General features: G+C 35.2%; 2 protein-coding genes across 3 annotated transcripts in view; one reads left to right on the forward strand and one right to left on the reverse strand.

Moving 5' to 3' along the window:
• The first annotated feature begins 1,447 nt into the window (after positions 1–1,447).
• On the forward strand, positions 1,448–8,629 carry LOC121407765. Its single transcript, XM_041598964.1, has 3 exons — positions 1,448–1,641; positions 5,329–5,459; positions 7,165–8,629. The coding sequence occupies exons 1-3, from the start codon at positions 1,599–1,601 to the stop codon at positions 7,522–7,524; spliced, it is 534 nt and encodes a 177-aa protein (XP_041454898.1). The 5' UTR covers positions 1,448–1,598; the 3' UTR covers positions 7,525–8,629.
• A 2,198-nt stretch (positions 8,630–10,827) lies between these two features.
• Positions 10,828–16,432, reverse strand: part of LOC121407749 (nck-associated protein 1-like) — a 32,159-nt gene continuing 26,554 nt past the window's right edge. For both annotated transcript variants that reach the window (XM_041598952.1, XM_041598944.1), the window contains 7 exons: positions 15,983–16,080; positions 15,305–15,398; positions 14,702–14,784; positions 14,224–14,392; positions 13,485–13,861; positions 12,801–12,893; positions 10,828–12,463 (listed from right to left, as the gene is read on the reverse strand). In XM_041598952.1, coding sequence (XP_041454886.1) covers positions 12,362–12,463; positions 12,801–12,893; positions 13,485–13,861; positions 14,224–14,392; positions 14,702–14,784; positions 15,305–15,398; positions 15,983–16,080 — 1,016 coding nt within the window. In that variant the 3' untranslated portion in view covers positions 10,828–12,361. The remainder of the gene's footprint in view (positions 12,464–12,800; positions 12,894–13,484; positions 13,862–14,223; positions 14,393–14,701; positions 14,785–15,304; positions 15,399–15,982; positions 16,081–16,432) is intronic.

Raw genomic sequence — 16,432 nt, forward strand, 5'->3', positions numbered from 1 at the left:
ATAAAGAAAAGAGATGAGACTGAGACACAAAAGTTAGAATGAAGACAGTAATGGAAGATATGGTGGGGGTAGAGCTAAAAAAAAAATATATATGTGGAAGAAGACATAGGCATATGTGAGAGATGAAGGAAGAACGAAGGAAGGAGAGGGGAGATGGAGAAAGAAAAAATGGAGGGGAGAAAATGAGAGGGAGAGCGAACGAACGATAGATGGAGAACATGGGGATGGAGAAGGAGTGGCGGACGGGAGTGGATGTGGATCGAGGCTGATAAAGGGATGATTCGTTAGACAAATTTCGTGTTGTAAGTGTATGTGGGAGGATTTGAAATGTTCCTATTTAAGATAGATATATTGTATAAAGATAAGTCTACAGTTAAACCATGGAAAAACAGTGGAGCACGATCATTACCAATTGTTTCATTGATATAAACACTATTCTCACGTTGAATCTAAACTGTTTGTCAATGACGATAAGCAATAATTTATGGTTATAGAAAATGAGCACGCATATCAAAAATAATTCTTGTTGGAGAAAAAGAAGCAACATTTAGCTCATCATGCCCCCCCCCCCCATCAAAATCGATGCCATCTGTGTTGTGCAAAGAAAAATGAAGTTTTCGTTTCTATCGTTGCTCACCTTGAACAAGTGGGGAATTATTTTCAGTATGTAATCTAATGTTCTCGTTACTTCGGCGTAATGATAATAAAACGTGATCATAATGGATCATAATAGTTTCAGTCTTTTTATCAATTTATCAAAGGAACTTTCCTAAAGCAAAACAAAACAGGCACGCAGCCAATGAAAACGGTAATTCTAATTGCGACCTTTGTATAACCTTCGATGTTCGAAACCTATAGGCTACATTCAATTAAAATGAAGGTTATTCTTTTTGTGGATATAAAAATAACTTTGATATGAATTCTTCGCTAAAGAAAAAAAAACATTTACACGTAAGAGGAGTGAGTGATATTGCATTAGGGGGGGGGCATATGGTTGTTTTTGTTGATTTGTGGATTATGTTTTTAAACAGTCTTCAACGGATTTTTCTTTCATGTTCGATCATAGTATGCGTCCGTAGACCAAGCGAAATAAAGGCCCCAAAATAAGGAGAGAGAAAGGAAGAGGGAAATGAGGGCATGTAAGGGAAGAGGGTGGAAAGACTTGGGAAGGGAATAAGAAGAGAGTGGCAGAAAGATGTGGAGAAAGAAAGATAGAGAGAGTGAGATACATGTGAAAATAAAGAAAGAATGAAATAGAAAAATATGATTTTGGTACGTGTATGTGAGAGAAGAGGGAGGGGGTTCAGGATAATGAAAATGTGGGTGGGCGCAGCGATGGGATGGTCGAGTTTGAAAGAGGGGAGAGAAAAAAAAGGTTTGTGAGAATAAAGTCGAATAAAGTAGGATCAAACATGTAGCACTCCAGTAATTTCTTATACGCCGATCTGTTGACATGGTCTGGTGAATTTTGTTTACTAGCTTCCAAACATAACAAAAAAAGTTTGAAATGGTGTACATAAGCTTGCGCTCGAACTTTTTGGAATATATTCTGTTTGTATAAAATCATATTTTGCAGCCCTTCTTCACAAGTATTAAGAATGATTATTATGGATATTTGTATAGCTGTGATCTGTCTATTTGGTAAGTGTATATTGATGAAATTTTTCATGTCTATATATGTGTCGTTTATGTGCGGTGTTTATGTCTCTTTTTCATGTGTCTTTATTCAGAATCTCTTATTTCTCATGTCTAACTTTCTTCTACACTATTGTGAAAACTTTCTTAATTTATTCGTATGTGTTCGTGTGTGTGTGTGCGTTGTATAGAGTGTGGGTGTTATGGAAAGACTGAATTAGTAGCTCCCCCCCCCCCACTTTCTCTCTTTACGGTAGATTAATGATATATCCATGCCATATTAACACAGTCATGGTGATTTAAATATGGGCACACTGAATTGTATAACATTCGAATAAAAAACAAAAGATAGAATAACATAATTATTCCCAAGCAACTTTAAAGTGAAAACAATAAAAAATATTTACTTCATTATTGTGCACATCATTTATTCTTTGCCACCTCTTTTGGTCTTTCATCATCGAATGATTGCCCCCGACCGATTTTTAAATTATATTTTTTTAAAAATCGAACGGGAAATGCGATCCATGAGTGACGACCAGTTTCCCTTTTAAAAAGTGCTGCCCCTCCCTTTCTGAAAAATTATTAAATCTACCGTAGTTTGTGTTCGTTCGAAAAAAGTGAAATAATTATATTACCCTCTTCATCATATTCCTTTCTGCAAAAAAATGGAACAAACTGTATTATACCCTAAGAAATGAGGAATTTGTAAAATGTTATGAATCAGTTCAATTCAAATATTTCCCAAGCATTCTGTACTATAAACGACAATGAAACGGATTATTCGAATGACGACTAAAGCCATTTTCTTGACAGCCGGTAAATAGAGACTGGAATTTTAGTTCTTGCACGAGAAATCTGCAAATCTTTATGATGTCATAGGCAAAACTTAAATGGCTTTTGTGAAAAAAAGCATTTAATTTTCATGCACTATTGCATCTGCAATTATGAATCTGATTTGATATCAGCTTGGTTTCTGTTACTGCATATGCCCATGCAACTAATTGGTAAAGTGAATTCAAGGTAAAAACTTTCATTCATCATGAAGTAATAAAAAATTAGCAAATGCTTTGCCTTGATTTGAAGTCATTTCTCAAAGTCAGTGAACCATTTGCACTACTGAAAAGGACAATAACAGAAATATGAGAAGTCCATTTTATTTTAATGTTTTTCATAATTATAGTCAAGTTGCTGGTTTTGAAATGCAATCATAAATCATTGACATGAAATCAATCTTGCTAACATGGCTAAAATACATCTGCGATGTTTGGAAGGATGATGGTCCGTCATAACTTGCTTGTACTAAACAATAATCCAACGACATTGATTTTGTTCCATGATATCATTGCTCCGGCGACAATTTCTACGATGGAAAAACTGCTCGTGATAAAACCTAACCTTCAAAACTAAATAAATCCTAATCCTTATCTTTACATCATTCTGTACCCAAAATTATATTACAATCCTAACCCCAAATCTATGCTTTCTGAGATATTAAGGCCGGAGCAAATGTCGCAAGAGCAATTGTCGTGTCACCCATTAGGTTAACCATCGGGGTGACACGACATTTGATCCGGCGACAATTGCTTCGGGTTTATTTCGTCTTAGGGTATAGGTTAAAGTTTAAGGTTGCAATATGTTAGGTTTAGGGTTAAGTTTAGGATAGGGTATAGTGTTAAATCCAGGGTTGAACTGTTGAAGGTCATTCCATTAATGTATGGAATTTGCAGCGGAGCAATTGTCGTGTGAGTAAATGTCGTGTCACCTACCATGGAGTATGCAGACACATCAAAGAAACCAACTCCAAATCGATCAATAATGTGCCATTAGTCGATATTTGGTCGATGTTAGTTGGTGCAATGATAAGTGTGTATTGGATGATGAACTCGATACACATTATTGACAAATTAGATGATCTCATCAATATTTCATTTTATTTATTAATTTGTAACTCCATGTCAGTGAAATAGTGACTTTCTGGAGGTTTGTAAAGTAAGGTCTGTATCACTGGCCATCCTTTTCTGTCTCGGAACTTCGCTTTTGATCAATGCACCATTTTGCTGTTATTCTGCCTTATTGATTTTGTTTTCTAATCATGTAAAAATTATTTGTATATATTGTGATCCTCGATGATTCTCCAATAAAAATATAATTAAAAAATTTGTAACTCCATGTCAAATGTAAGGGCGGAACCGATGTATTTTTTTCCATTTCCATATAGGTTTCTCTATACAAAATTCGAACAGGTGGGGGTACTCTCCCCTTTCCCTCATGTGTAATACTTTCAAGAACCATTCAGTGATTCTTCAGTATGCAATTTTATGGACGTTTACACGGAAAGAGCAGAAAATGTTTGCATGCATGGTGCCTTTTTTGTAATTATTATTTTGTAGGACCCTTATGGAAACTTGATCAATGGGATGTGGATTCCAGCAATGACTATGGATTGTGTGTAATGTTTAAAATAATATTCCTTATGAAATGATTTCCTGATTTTACTCTCTTTATCTTTAAGACATTTTTAAGGCCTAAACCCACGCTGATGTAAACAAAACATTAAAGGTCAAGTCCAACTCAGAAAAAAAGTTGATTTGAATCAATAGAGAAAAATCAGACAAGCACAATGCTGAAAATTTCATCAAAGTCGGATGTAAAATAAAAAGTTATGACATTTCAAAGTTTCGCTTATTTTTAACAAAATAGTTATATGAACGAGCCAGTTAAATCCAAATGAGAGAGACGATGATGTCACTCACTCACTATTTCTTTTGTTTTTTATTGTTTGAATTATACAAATATTTCAATTTTTACGAATTTGACGATTAGGACCTCCTTGCCTGAAACACAAAAAGTTTAAAACAATTGAATTTCACGTGTTCAGGGAGGAATGAAACTTCATTTTACATGACAATGATGAGAAAATTAAAATATTTCGTATTTCATATAATAAAATACAAAAGAAATAGTGAGTGATATGAGTGATGTCATCAGTTCCTCATTTGCGAATTGCATACCGACTGGGATGTGCATATAACTGTTTTCTGAAATAAAGCGAAACTTTAAAATGCCATAACTTTCTTATTTTTCATCCGATTTTGATGAAATTTTCAGTGTTATGCTTGTTGGATTTTTCTCTTTTTATTCCAAATCAAGCTTTTGTTGGGGTGGGCTTGTTCTTTAAATTAATTCTATGAGACTTCGTGTTGATAGACAAAAACAAAACAAAAAAGTTATTTTAAGGAAGTACGACCTATTTGATAAATTGCATCTTAATCACTGTCCTCCATATTCTTAAACGAAGATCATTTTTATGGGTTGACAGAATTGAGGCTAAACTGGTTGTATCCGATTTCAAGGATATCAAATTGCGAACGGTGGGTAGAATTCTGTCATTTCTTTTGATATCTTGTTTTTTATGGCTGCCTGAATCCATTCAGGAACTTACCTCGATTTTCACAATGGCGAGTGTCATCTAACAATAACATTTATTTCCCTTTAGTAAAATTTGCTCGCGTTTTGAAGGATTAGCATAATCCACTTCAGAAAATGATTACACCTATTGCCTTCTTCGAGGTTTTAAGCTTGTGGCTTCTTTACACAAGCACAAATAGTCAAAATAGTTTTGTATTTGTCCAAATTCTGATGATGTGGCCCTATATTCAGGCATATCGCGTTCTGATATCGCTCTCTCAGGTTTCGTGTCGTCTGCTACGGGCTTGCGTTGTTATCAATGCACCAGTGATCAATCCGGCAGTGGACCGTGTGCAGATCCATTACAAACCGATAATATGCAAGTGGTCGAAGATTGCAAGGGAACATGTTATGTAAGTACTATTAAACGCATTTAATCATCCAGAAAGGAAAAATAAGGTTTTACCCAAATCATCCCTCTTAATTTCTGTAAATCTTGGCTATAAATTCTTTAAATTACCAATAGCGTGAAACTTAGTGTGCCGAATATGTTTAGATGAGGACTTCATCTAATCATCTTTAGCCCAAATATTGCAAAGGTCAAGCTATTGGAATGGAGTTCCTGCCCAACCCCCTTCTCTAGCCGAAGTTGTGTGATCACTTTATTTTCAACGGGATTCCTACAATTTCGATGATGATGGTGTCGGGTGCATGCAATGTTAAAAAAAGAAAACAGACACCAAATATGTGTTTCTGAATTAGTATTAAACATTTAAAAAAAAGTTCTACAACCAAGAGCCAAAAATAACATAAAAGAAAAAGTGAAAGATATGATGTTATTTAAAACGTGTAAAGAAATATCTCAGTTAGATTCTCATGAAAGGGAGATTTTTTTCTTTCTCGCTCGCTTCACTCGCTCGGGATGGGCCCTGGGGGCTTATGTGAAAAAATTGAAAAGAGTGGAATCATGGGCCATATGCGTTCTCTTTTTCGTCCCTATATGCAATGCTACCCCCTCCTCTCTCCCCCTCCCTCTCACCCCCCCCCCCTCTCTCCCTCTCCTACCCCTCTCTCATATTATTCCGTGTTCATTCCATTTCATATAACTTACAATATGCAGAAAATAATGATATGCAATATCTTAAGCACAACAGGATTTGAAGTAGGCCTTAATGAATATGAAATATTTGACCTAACTACGATTCCATGACCATAGTGAAAATATTTCGTTGCTGACAGAACAGTTTAGCATTTTGAAAATGTGCAATGGAGCGATAATAAAGATTGGGTTTATTTTGGGGATGCTGCGTGATCTAACGCTCCACGAATCTACAATTTTATCATTGATCAATTCGATGAATCCTGAACAAACATTTTGTATCATTCTAGATTGTTTAAATTGATGAAGTTACAGCCTTAAGATGTGTTGTGACTTATATAATTAAGTGGGACATTTTTCTGATTATAAGAAAACGATTTCACAGGCACCTGGGAAAGAGTTTTGCTCGTTTTGAAACAAAGGATTGAAAGCCCCCCCCCCAAGTTTTCGCTACAAAATGGTGATTTGGGTCAGAATGTAGTCACCCCATGATTTCAAGGGGGTCCTGCCCATGGTATAAAATATCCGCAACACCCCCACTTTCCAGGGCCATGGATTTGCAGTATTTTAACACATTAAACCAGCTTCATCGGATCCTCTTGTACCTGTACCGTTTATTTCTATATGACTAATGCCAACTAATGGCGCAGTCACATTTTCCCTAGCTACGACGGCCGTACGGCAAGTCGAAAACAGCCGTTTTCACAAATTTTGTACCAGTTACATAAAAATCAACAAAACGATTGTTTTCGACTCGCCGTACGACCGCCGTAGGGGAAATTGACTGCAGCATAAAGATGGAGGTTTTTTTTCTGATTTCGATACAGTGGGAGCCGAGGTGTAAAGCCTATTCGATTTATGTCAGAATCACACCGGCGAAAAACGACTAGAGAACAACAAATTAGGACATAGGTTCTATTTCCAATGACAAATAACTGTACATATCATTAGGGAGTAATGTAAAGAGAAAACAAACGGATGATTTGAATGATGAATGTTATAATTTCTATTTTCATCAGGTTTCCTATAGTCCATCAGGTACATCTCGAGGGTGCTATAGCAGGACATCCTTCTGCCTGGAAACCTGTCTCGGTCCAGACACAGACATCAACGATTGTCAACACTGCTGTGATTGCGATAACTGCAACGCTATCACCGCATCAAAGTTAGAATCCTCTGGGGACGATTATAACTGTGTTGCAACCACACCGCCGTCGACAACGACGACTACCAGATCCCCCACGAGTACTCTTCAGTCGACGACGATGACAACGGCCGTTGAGGGTGTAGTCCTTCCACGGGGTCATGCACATGGACTAAAAATGTCATTATATGTAGTGTTTTTGTCAGCTCTAGTAGCTTCTGTGACGATACTTTGACATGGGATGTAAAATGTCTCCAGCTTAATAAAAACTGTTTTGTTTAGGCCTACATGTATGTTTGTCATAGTTCATGCTGGTGTCCTCAGAAATGGTCGGAGGTGGAGCAATTTGGACAGCTCCCACCTAACGTGGTTTATATCTCATTCGATTCTAACAATGACGTGTCCCCCCTTTTTTCTAGATGATTCTGAAGTTATTACTGCCCCATTTGTTTTTTTTTTTCATTTTTGGGAACACTTTTTGGGAACATAACAAATGTTTACAGATTTGTTATAATAGACATAATTTACATGTATGCTTAAGATACATGTATGTCTAGAATAGCATTCCAGCTTAATTATTATAAAGCATTAACCTTAATGAACATTACTTGATGGTGATGTGGATTTTTTAATGGCTTCCACTGAAATATTTTGTTCATCATCATCAGTATACCACGGATTATTTATCGATAATATTAATTATGAAATATTGTTTAACCACTGATAAAGGCTTTTGATCAATCAAAGATTATACATAGCAAAATTTGGGTCTTATATTATGAAGGAGGAAAGTGAAGAAATTTGCAAACTAATTCTAACATTCAGGCACATGCCAATAACTATGGGAATTCTATTTTATTTCAGGTTGAATAGGAAAATAGGCCTACCTCATTCAAATATATATATTTTAAGAGTATTATTCTGAAGTATTTTCATAAGGGTTGATAAGTTCACTATCGTGTCTCCTATGATTTTAGACACTTCTTTCTGTGCCCATCTTTCATACACATGTCATCCTTTTCTCCACCTCTCCCAGCACCTCTCCTGACTTTAATCTCTGTCTTCAGGTTTCTTTCTTCTTTCTAAAATTGCCCTTTATTTATGTTTATATACAAACAGGATTGTTTGATTTGTAAATAAAAGGTATAGACATATACCCAATACTCAAAGGAAACCAAGTTTTATTTTCATCTTATAGTTTATGGTTAGGGGGAAAGGTGGGTAATGTCATTCACTCTGTTTATATCCTTATCACCTCTTGATCCATCTTTTTATTTCTCTCCCTATCCCTCTATTTTTTTTCTCTCTCTTTTTTGTTCTCTCCCTCTCATATCTCTCTCTCTCCCCCCCCCTCTCTCTCCCTCTCCTCTATCTATTTTTTTCTCTCTCTCTTCATCTATTCATTTCCTCTCTTAACTATTATGTTCCAATAAGATATTGGTCATCACCACCATCATTAGCACAATCTTAATCAGCTGAAATTTAACCATCTTTACAATTATCATAAACACCTGAAACTAGAAACTGGAGTAAAAATGCACGAAGAGCTATTGAGCTTGCAATTTATAGAAAGCTTTATGTATCAAATAAACCTACATAGATTGACAATACATAATAAAATGTGGATGGTCAATGTCTTCAGACTACCACCCTATACACAGACTTTAAATGCTGCATGGAAGATTTACAAACATTGATCTTTACAGTAAAAGACATTTCATTATTAAGTTTATTAATAATCACTTTCATAAGTGAAAGTTTGGCTAATATTTCAATGTAATAACATGATGTGTACTGTATTAAGCTTAGAAACACAAGAAATGAGCACATTTCATGTGTCATATGAGAAATACAGATTTGTAGATTTTCTTTACAAAGAGTAATTAGCAGTTTCCCTGTTATGGTCAACCACCATCATCTGCAACGGCTCTTTTTCTGACACTCTTTTAAGGCCTGGTCCCACTGCACTTACGGATGTAGAGAGGATGTAAAACAGAAAGAATCTTGCCACCTGTTGGAAAACGTTATGTATCCGTTGTGTACTCTTTGCATGCATGTTTCATACACTCTTTATCCATCGAGCATCAATCCACTAGGATTTCACTGTTCGCCAATTTTGTCCATTGTCTGAAAACAGATGGAGCCGCCCCAAAATTTCGCTTGTCCGCTTTATCCGTTATGAATATGTTTTGTGTCTGTAGGCCAGTGGGAACAGGCCTTTAAGTTGATTTAACTTCACATATCTTATGCTGTGCAAACTACACAAAAATATTAATTTCATTACTTGTGAGTGGGTGGTGTTAATATCCAATTAAAACAAAATTGTTTTATAGTAAGATGTATGACCAATAAAAACAATAGAGCAGCTCTAGGTAGAGCAGAAAATATGACACTGGCATGCATACTTTGGGTAGTACAATATGTCTGACAATGGTGTTAATATCCAATTAACACAGAAATTGTTTTATAGTAAGATGTATGACCAATAAAAACAATAGAGCAGCTCTAAGTAGAGCTGAAATATGAAACTGGCATGCATACTTTGGGTAGTACAATATGTCTGATAATCAGACAAAAATTTTGAGATATGATCCGTCTTGCAAAGTTGCAAATCTATACATTAAGCTAGATACATTCCCAATAGTATTATCTTTTCATAAAGATGATACATTATCTATATACTACATCAAAATACAACTTTCTTGAATAATATTTCTATAGTAACACTGAACGTGAGTATAAATATACATATTATGAATATATTAATTTACAGTGTTGTTTTTATATTTAATTATTATTCATTCTGTGTGAATATTTAAAGATGGATATATTTAGACTCTAATTGTTCTAATTCATGGACTAAGCTGTCTAATATAATTGAAATGAGTGACTTGTCTTCTAGTTCTAGAGACTTTCCTGCATATTGTAGCCTCATACAAAATGCTCTGAACATAAGCACGGTATTACATGAGACAAAAGTAGTATGCAACTAAAGGACCACCTTTTATTTTAAACAATTTCTATAATTTTTTGTCATAGTAAATAATTTCTATGATCTTTTTAAATTAAACTTGTCATGATTCTACATCTTTTAATTAATTGCAGTACACAAATATTCAAAGAATGGAGGTTTGGAATAAAGAAAATCAAATACTGGGTGAATTATTTTTATGTTTATGATTGACAGTACAAATGTGCAATATCTAAGTTATCTCTTATAATGAAAGTAAACAGAATATTTTAGATATTTGGGAGGAGACGAGTCCACAGATAATGCACTATTCAATCACTTCACAAAAGCTCTTATGGTACAATCAAATCATTTATCGCTTTATCACAGAGCAGTGGAAAGTTCAAGAAGTTACTCATTCACGAAAAGGGCAACTTAGAACAAAATATAAAAATGAAAATGCCTTTTCAGTGGAAACACAAACAATTGCTATTAAGCTTTTGACACATAGCTTATGGCCAACACCACTAAGGCAGGATAGGGGGTATAGACCATGTGTGTTGTACTGAATCTATTTTTCTACAAGGATTAATGAAAATTTGAAGGTCTAATTTCAGAATCAATTAGAATCATTTTATTTTCACATCAAGTTCATACGATTTTTATCATATATATATTTTTTTGTAGTTATGTGTGTGCATCAATGGTTTACATCTACTTTGTATCATCACAATACATGCTGTTGGCATGAAATAATATTACATCATACTCTATGCTCATATAAAAAGCATCCTCCATGTTTCTGTGTACAATGTGTAATAATACTACTACTATAAATACATAGTTGAAAGCACAAGCATAAAACAGTTAACACCCTTTATTACAAAACAGATATAAAGAAAAAAATATCTATAAGTACGATAACTAAACACATCTGGGAGGATAGATGCCAAAAATATGTTTACCTTTCCCACATTGAATATTTATGGCATAAAGGGACATAAATGGTGAGAGTTATGAAAATTCCTTATACATTTTAAAATGCATACTTTGTAAATTAAGTACAACTCTCTCTCTCTTGAATGATCAATCACAATTACATAAAATAAATAAACCCAATCTTGCAAACATTCACCAAATCCATAATTCACTCATATAGAATTCATGATCTCACTAAAAGTATCACCAATGAGACATTTAGAATATTTCCCAAATTAAAATTTAAAGCTCCTTTCACCCCTCTATCAACTACTGACCAAAAAATATAGATGATTGGGATTATAAAATCAGATTAAATATTCAGTTCTTCTTATCTCAATAGAAATAAACAAATAATTCACATACATGTACAATATTTTGATAAGCATCTAAAAGAGAAGTTTGAATAATGACAATTCTCTCTCACAAAAAAATGTTGAGTAGACTAGACTATTGATCTCTATATACATATAACAAATGACTATGCTTCATATACATACTATACAACATATTTCAATTTGAAAAAAAAACAAAAATGTCTATTCTGACTTTACAAGAAAGTTGATAGAGTGAGCTTGTTCTATGAAATGTGTTTCACCATGCACTATTCAACTCATTACATATGAGATGAATGCAAAATCCACTTTGATTTATGGAAGTAGCCATTCCAGAGTATTTTCTTCCTGTACAAAGAAGAACATCTGCTTTCACAGTTTTTAAGCCCCTCCTTTTCCCCCCAAACATGCTCTCCCTGGACGTTGCAGGAATTCAAGTCTCATGAAAAAGCATCTTGAACAAGATTTTTCCTCTGATCAGGACCTGGTAACACTAAACTTAGCAATTGATTATATAATTGAATCTTATGGCCGATTGCACATTATGGTCAATGTAATCAAACATTAAAATCAGCTTTACAATCAATCACTAAAATTGTGTAGGAGGGCCCAGAACTTAAGTTTGGTTTACGACAGGAATATCTTAACTGTCTATGGGGACAAGATACTAGGTCTTCCGAGTTTTTGATGTTCAAACATACCTTATCTTGTCACAGAGATGAAAGTAGAAGCACCTTAAAGAATTCATGTTTCTGCATCCTGAATGTGTGTACTTTCCAGCTAAGATCTCTTTGGTATCGTGATAGGTTTTAGTCTCTCTTCAGTACAGTGTGGTATGCATTCCTCAGAAGAGCGTATGGGAAGCAAGATTCTAAGAGGTCCTGTGTCAGGAATGGCGATTCTTTCACAATCTAACAAAGAAAGAAGAAATCAAAAAGAGAATGAGTGCTAGTAATGAAATGAACAAAAGAAATAATATTAATAATGGTAATAATGATGATGATGGTGTTGTGGTGATCATGACGATGACAACACCAACTACAGTAGTTGTAATGATAATTATGGTAATAACAAATAACAATTATAATCCAAAAAAGAAATAGTTATGATGAATATTATATTCATCAAACAATCTACAAGAATATTACTACCCTAGCCATCTGATCTGATAATGGCTTGCCAGCACACATTGCTTGCACTTTCTCCACACCCTGGGGAGCATTTCAACAAGAATGTAAATTAACTAACCTGATCTAGGAGGAGGTGAAGAGATTCTCGTCCCTTGACTGTGATAGCCTTGTCAGTCTCTTGGCCAAGATGAAGCATGTTAGATGATGTCAGCTATAATCAAATCACAACAACATACAAACAATTATTGATTGACAACAGTGAAAGATAGATCGCGACCAAAAAAACATGTAAAAGGATGCCTTTTTCACGATAGGGCACGTTACGTACGTAACGTGATAAGGGTGTCAAAAACACAAAAATAATGAAAAAAGGGTATCTATTTCGCTAGGAAAATTACGTGTTTAGGGTCGAATTTGCGGGGATGATAAAACAAAATTAAAATGTTTTATAAAGGATGTCCTTTATGCCCCAACACTTCGTGTTTAGAGTCCGATTTGCGCGAGGTGTAGAAGGTGGGGTCGTACTAAACCAAATAAGGTAAAGCTGACGACCGAAGGACCCCTAACAATAAAACATTCCTGTACTTGTTTAGGGGTTCATTTCAGGGAATATTTGCCAAGAGTATCGTTTTGTTTCCAATACTTGCTAAGGGTAGGGTTTCACACGCCAATACTTGTTAAGGGGTGCATTTTCAGAATATGGAAATTATGTGTTTAGGTTGCTTTTCGAGACAGCATGGTCGCGCATGGTATCCACTCGTGAATGGAAGTGCCCCCCCCCCCGGGCCTCAGGTGTACTTACAGCAAGGAATTCTTGGAGTCTTTCCTCAACATCACCCCTGCCATGAAGTGAGAAGAGAGCACCAGCGATGGCATTGATAGCCTTGGCATAGCAGTGGCAATTGTTAGGATGGGCATCATACATTGGATGATAGACAGTACCGTCTTGACGGGCTAAGGTACGGAGTGAGACAGCGATGAACACCATCAGAAGACAAGACAGGGTATAGTCCGACTCTGGGTCAACTGAAATAGAATACAAGACAGTGACAGTGATTAGGATGGACAAATCATATACTGGATGATAGACAGTACCCTCCTGACGGGCTAAGGTACGGAGTGAGACAGCGATGAACACCATCAGAAGACAAGACAGGGTATAGTCCGACTCTGGGTCAACTGAAATAGAATACAAGACAGTGACAGTGATTAGGATGGACAAATCATATACAGGATGATAGACAGTACCCTCCTGACGGGCTAAGGTACAGAGTGATGAACACCATCAGAAGACAGGACTGTCTTTGGGTCAACTGAAATAGAACACAGGACACTGCTTAAAAGGTACCGATAATTATTCTATTTATTTGGTAACATGCACCCTGCATCTACAATCATTCAAAATCCTCGCTCTCAAAAAAATATTTTTATTAAAAAAAGATATTTGGCACCTTGAGTTCCTTCGTAGGTCCAATTCTCAATCAGAGCCTGTGCCACAAACATCAAATTTAAACATTGAATATTGATCTCCTCCCACTTACTCTCTTTCTCTGAGCGAAGAGCACTGACCAGGGCTGGATCTACATTGCAGGACAGACCAACACTGTTGGCTAGAGTATCCACAATGATAGCATCCTGTCCAGCTGCTCGGACATGTTCCTTGAAGTCTATGATAGCACTGTAGAGGAATGGTACTCTTCGAGCAAGGACCTGAAATAATAATAATTCGAAATGTTTTTTATTGCCATTATTAAAAATGATGATGATAATAATGGTAATTATAATAATGATGATGATTACTTGAATAGCTTGTGTATCTCCCACATTGTGAAACAAAGGGCATTTTTAGATATTATTACTCTAGTCAAAGCCGAGACGCTAAAGTAACCAGTACTCAGATACACCTGAATGGAGAATAGCAAAATGAAGACTGAAGTTAAATGGGCCAAAACTGATCTAAAGATTAAGTTGTAGATCAATAAGTATCATAGATACAAAAATTTGTGAAACTATACTTACATCACTGAGAGCTTCTTGTGTTAGACTCTTGAAGGCAAGGATGATACCGATGATGTTCAGACGCATCAATAAGTTATCTATATCTGTAATGACAATATATACAGTGTGAACATAGTAATAATCTTGTATAAACATTAACGGCAAGGGTGATATCTTGTACATTGTTTGTAACTAGGATAAGTCATACCTCTTGGGTTAAATTAGTATATGTCTTGACAAGAATTTATTCTATTCCATCACCAAATTTATAGAAACAATATCCATCACAAATAAGTTTCATAATCATCCATCTTGAACCGGTGTATTGACTCAGTTTGTAGAGCATCCGTTTCACAACCTGGAGGTCAGGAGTTCAAGTATCGGATGCGTACGACAATATTAAAGATGGGAGTTGCTGCCATCGTTTGGCGTTCAATGATTTATAGGATAGAGCAATGTTGATCTGGCGCTGCACAGTGGCTACTGCGCCCACGATCAATAGGGCAAAATGATTTTTCAGAGTATTTCTATTTCAAACATTAAAACATAAATTTATTTTATTTTCATCTCAAGGAGTATTGCTTGTATCGCAACTACAGAAGACAATAGAAACATGTCACCTACGTTTGAGTTGGACTGATAGTTGGGCCATGACGTCAGGCTTGTCAAAGTTGGTTCGAAGTTGAGTCAATACTTCACGGTTTTCAAGAACAAGTTTCTATATGACACAATGAAAAGCAGAATGCAAAATCAACAGACATTGATTCATTTTAAATTTGTTATCATTAGGTACCAATATCATATCACACCAGTGAATTAAGGATAGAACTGAAAGATATCAAAGAAATACTGATGAAAGGCTATTTTTAGTGTATAAGAAGTGACATATGCCTGTAATCCAAGGTATATGGGGAAGCTACAATTGATACAGAGGTTTGAGGTTCAAGCCATGGTCACATCTATTAGACGGTAATGTTAAGCTCGGTACTAGACATAAATAGTCATATCTTGATAACACACACCTGTCAAAACTCATTAAACAAATAGTCATTTTAAATGAAACATTCTTATATATGTAAAATCTTAGGAAGTTCAATACTAATAATAAGAAAATGCAAAGCTCTAATATTTCAAATTGTTCAACATATAATTCTACAACTTATAAACATGAAATTCTAATCATTTTATAATTTCTTTATCCTCAGAGTTTATTTTACTTTCAAGCATTATACTTGGATAATGAAAATGTGATACTACTACAGCTTGGTGATTTTCTAATTTTTTTCTTGAAGTGCACCATACCTTAAGTTCTCCCATCTGACTGGCAATATGCCACATAAGACTCTCATGAAGAAACTTCATTCCATATGCTCCAATCAGCTCTGCTAACGATCTCAGCTCTGTCAATAAGAAATCATCATAATAATGAGTTGGTTCTTCATATTCATATTCATGATTACTCCTACATCAATCACCAATATTTTCACTAATGACATTTTTAATAATTATCTTCATATTGACTTTTTTTGTATCATCATCAATATCATCACGATAATAACATTACACATGCATATCACCACTGGCATAAACACGAACATCACCTTTATCATCATTATCACCTCCACCATCGTTGTGCAAAAATAGATATCAAAGATAACTACGATCAGCAAAAATTACAGAACAATTTCTTGTTCCCAATTTCTTCTTGTACAGGCTATATGTAAAATGCAGTGCAACCAAAAAATTAAGAAA

The sequence above is a fragment of the Lytechinus variegatus genome, chromosome 1 (genome assembly GCF_018143015.1).
Source record: "Lytechinus variegatus isolate NC3 chromosome 1, Lvar_3.0, whole genome shotgun sequence".
NCBI lineage: Eukaryota > Metazoa > Echinodermata > Echinoidea > Temnopleuroida > Toxopneustidae > Lytechinus > Lytechinus variegatus.

What these genes read in the sequence shown, in the direction of transcription:
- LOC121407765 (XM_041598964.1), top strand. Translation starts at nt 1,599, where the DNA reads ATGATTATTATGGATATTTGTATAGCTGTGATCTGTCTATTTG. An exon ending in AGCTGTGATCTGTCTATTTG is followed by an intron (nt 1,642 to 5,328) that starts GTAAGTGTATAT and finishes TCGCTCTCTCAG; the next exon opens with GTTTCGTGTCGTCTGCTACG. An exon ending in ATTGCAAGGGAACATGTTAT is followed by an intron (nt 5,460 to 7,164) that starts GTAAGTACTATT and finishes TATTTTCATCAG; the next exon opens with GTTTCCTATAGTCCATCAGG.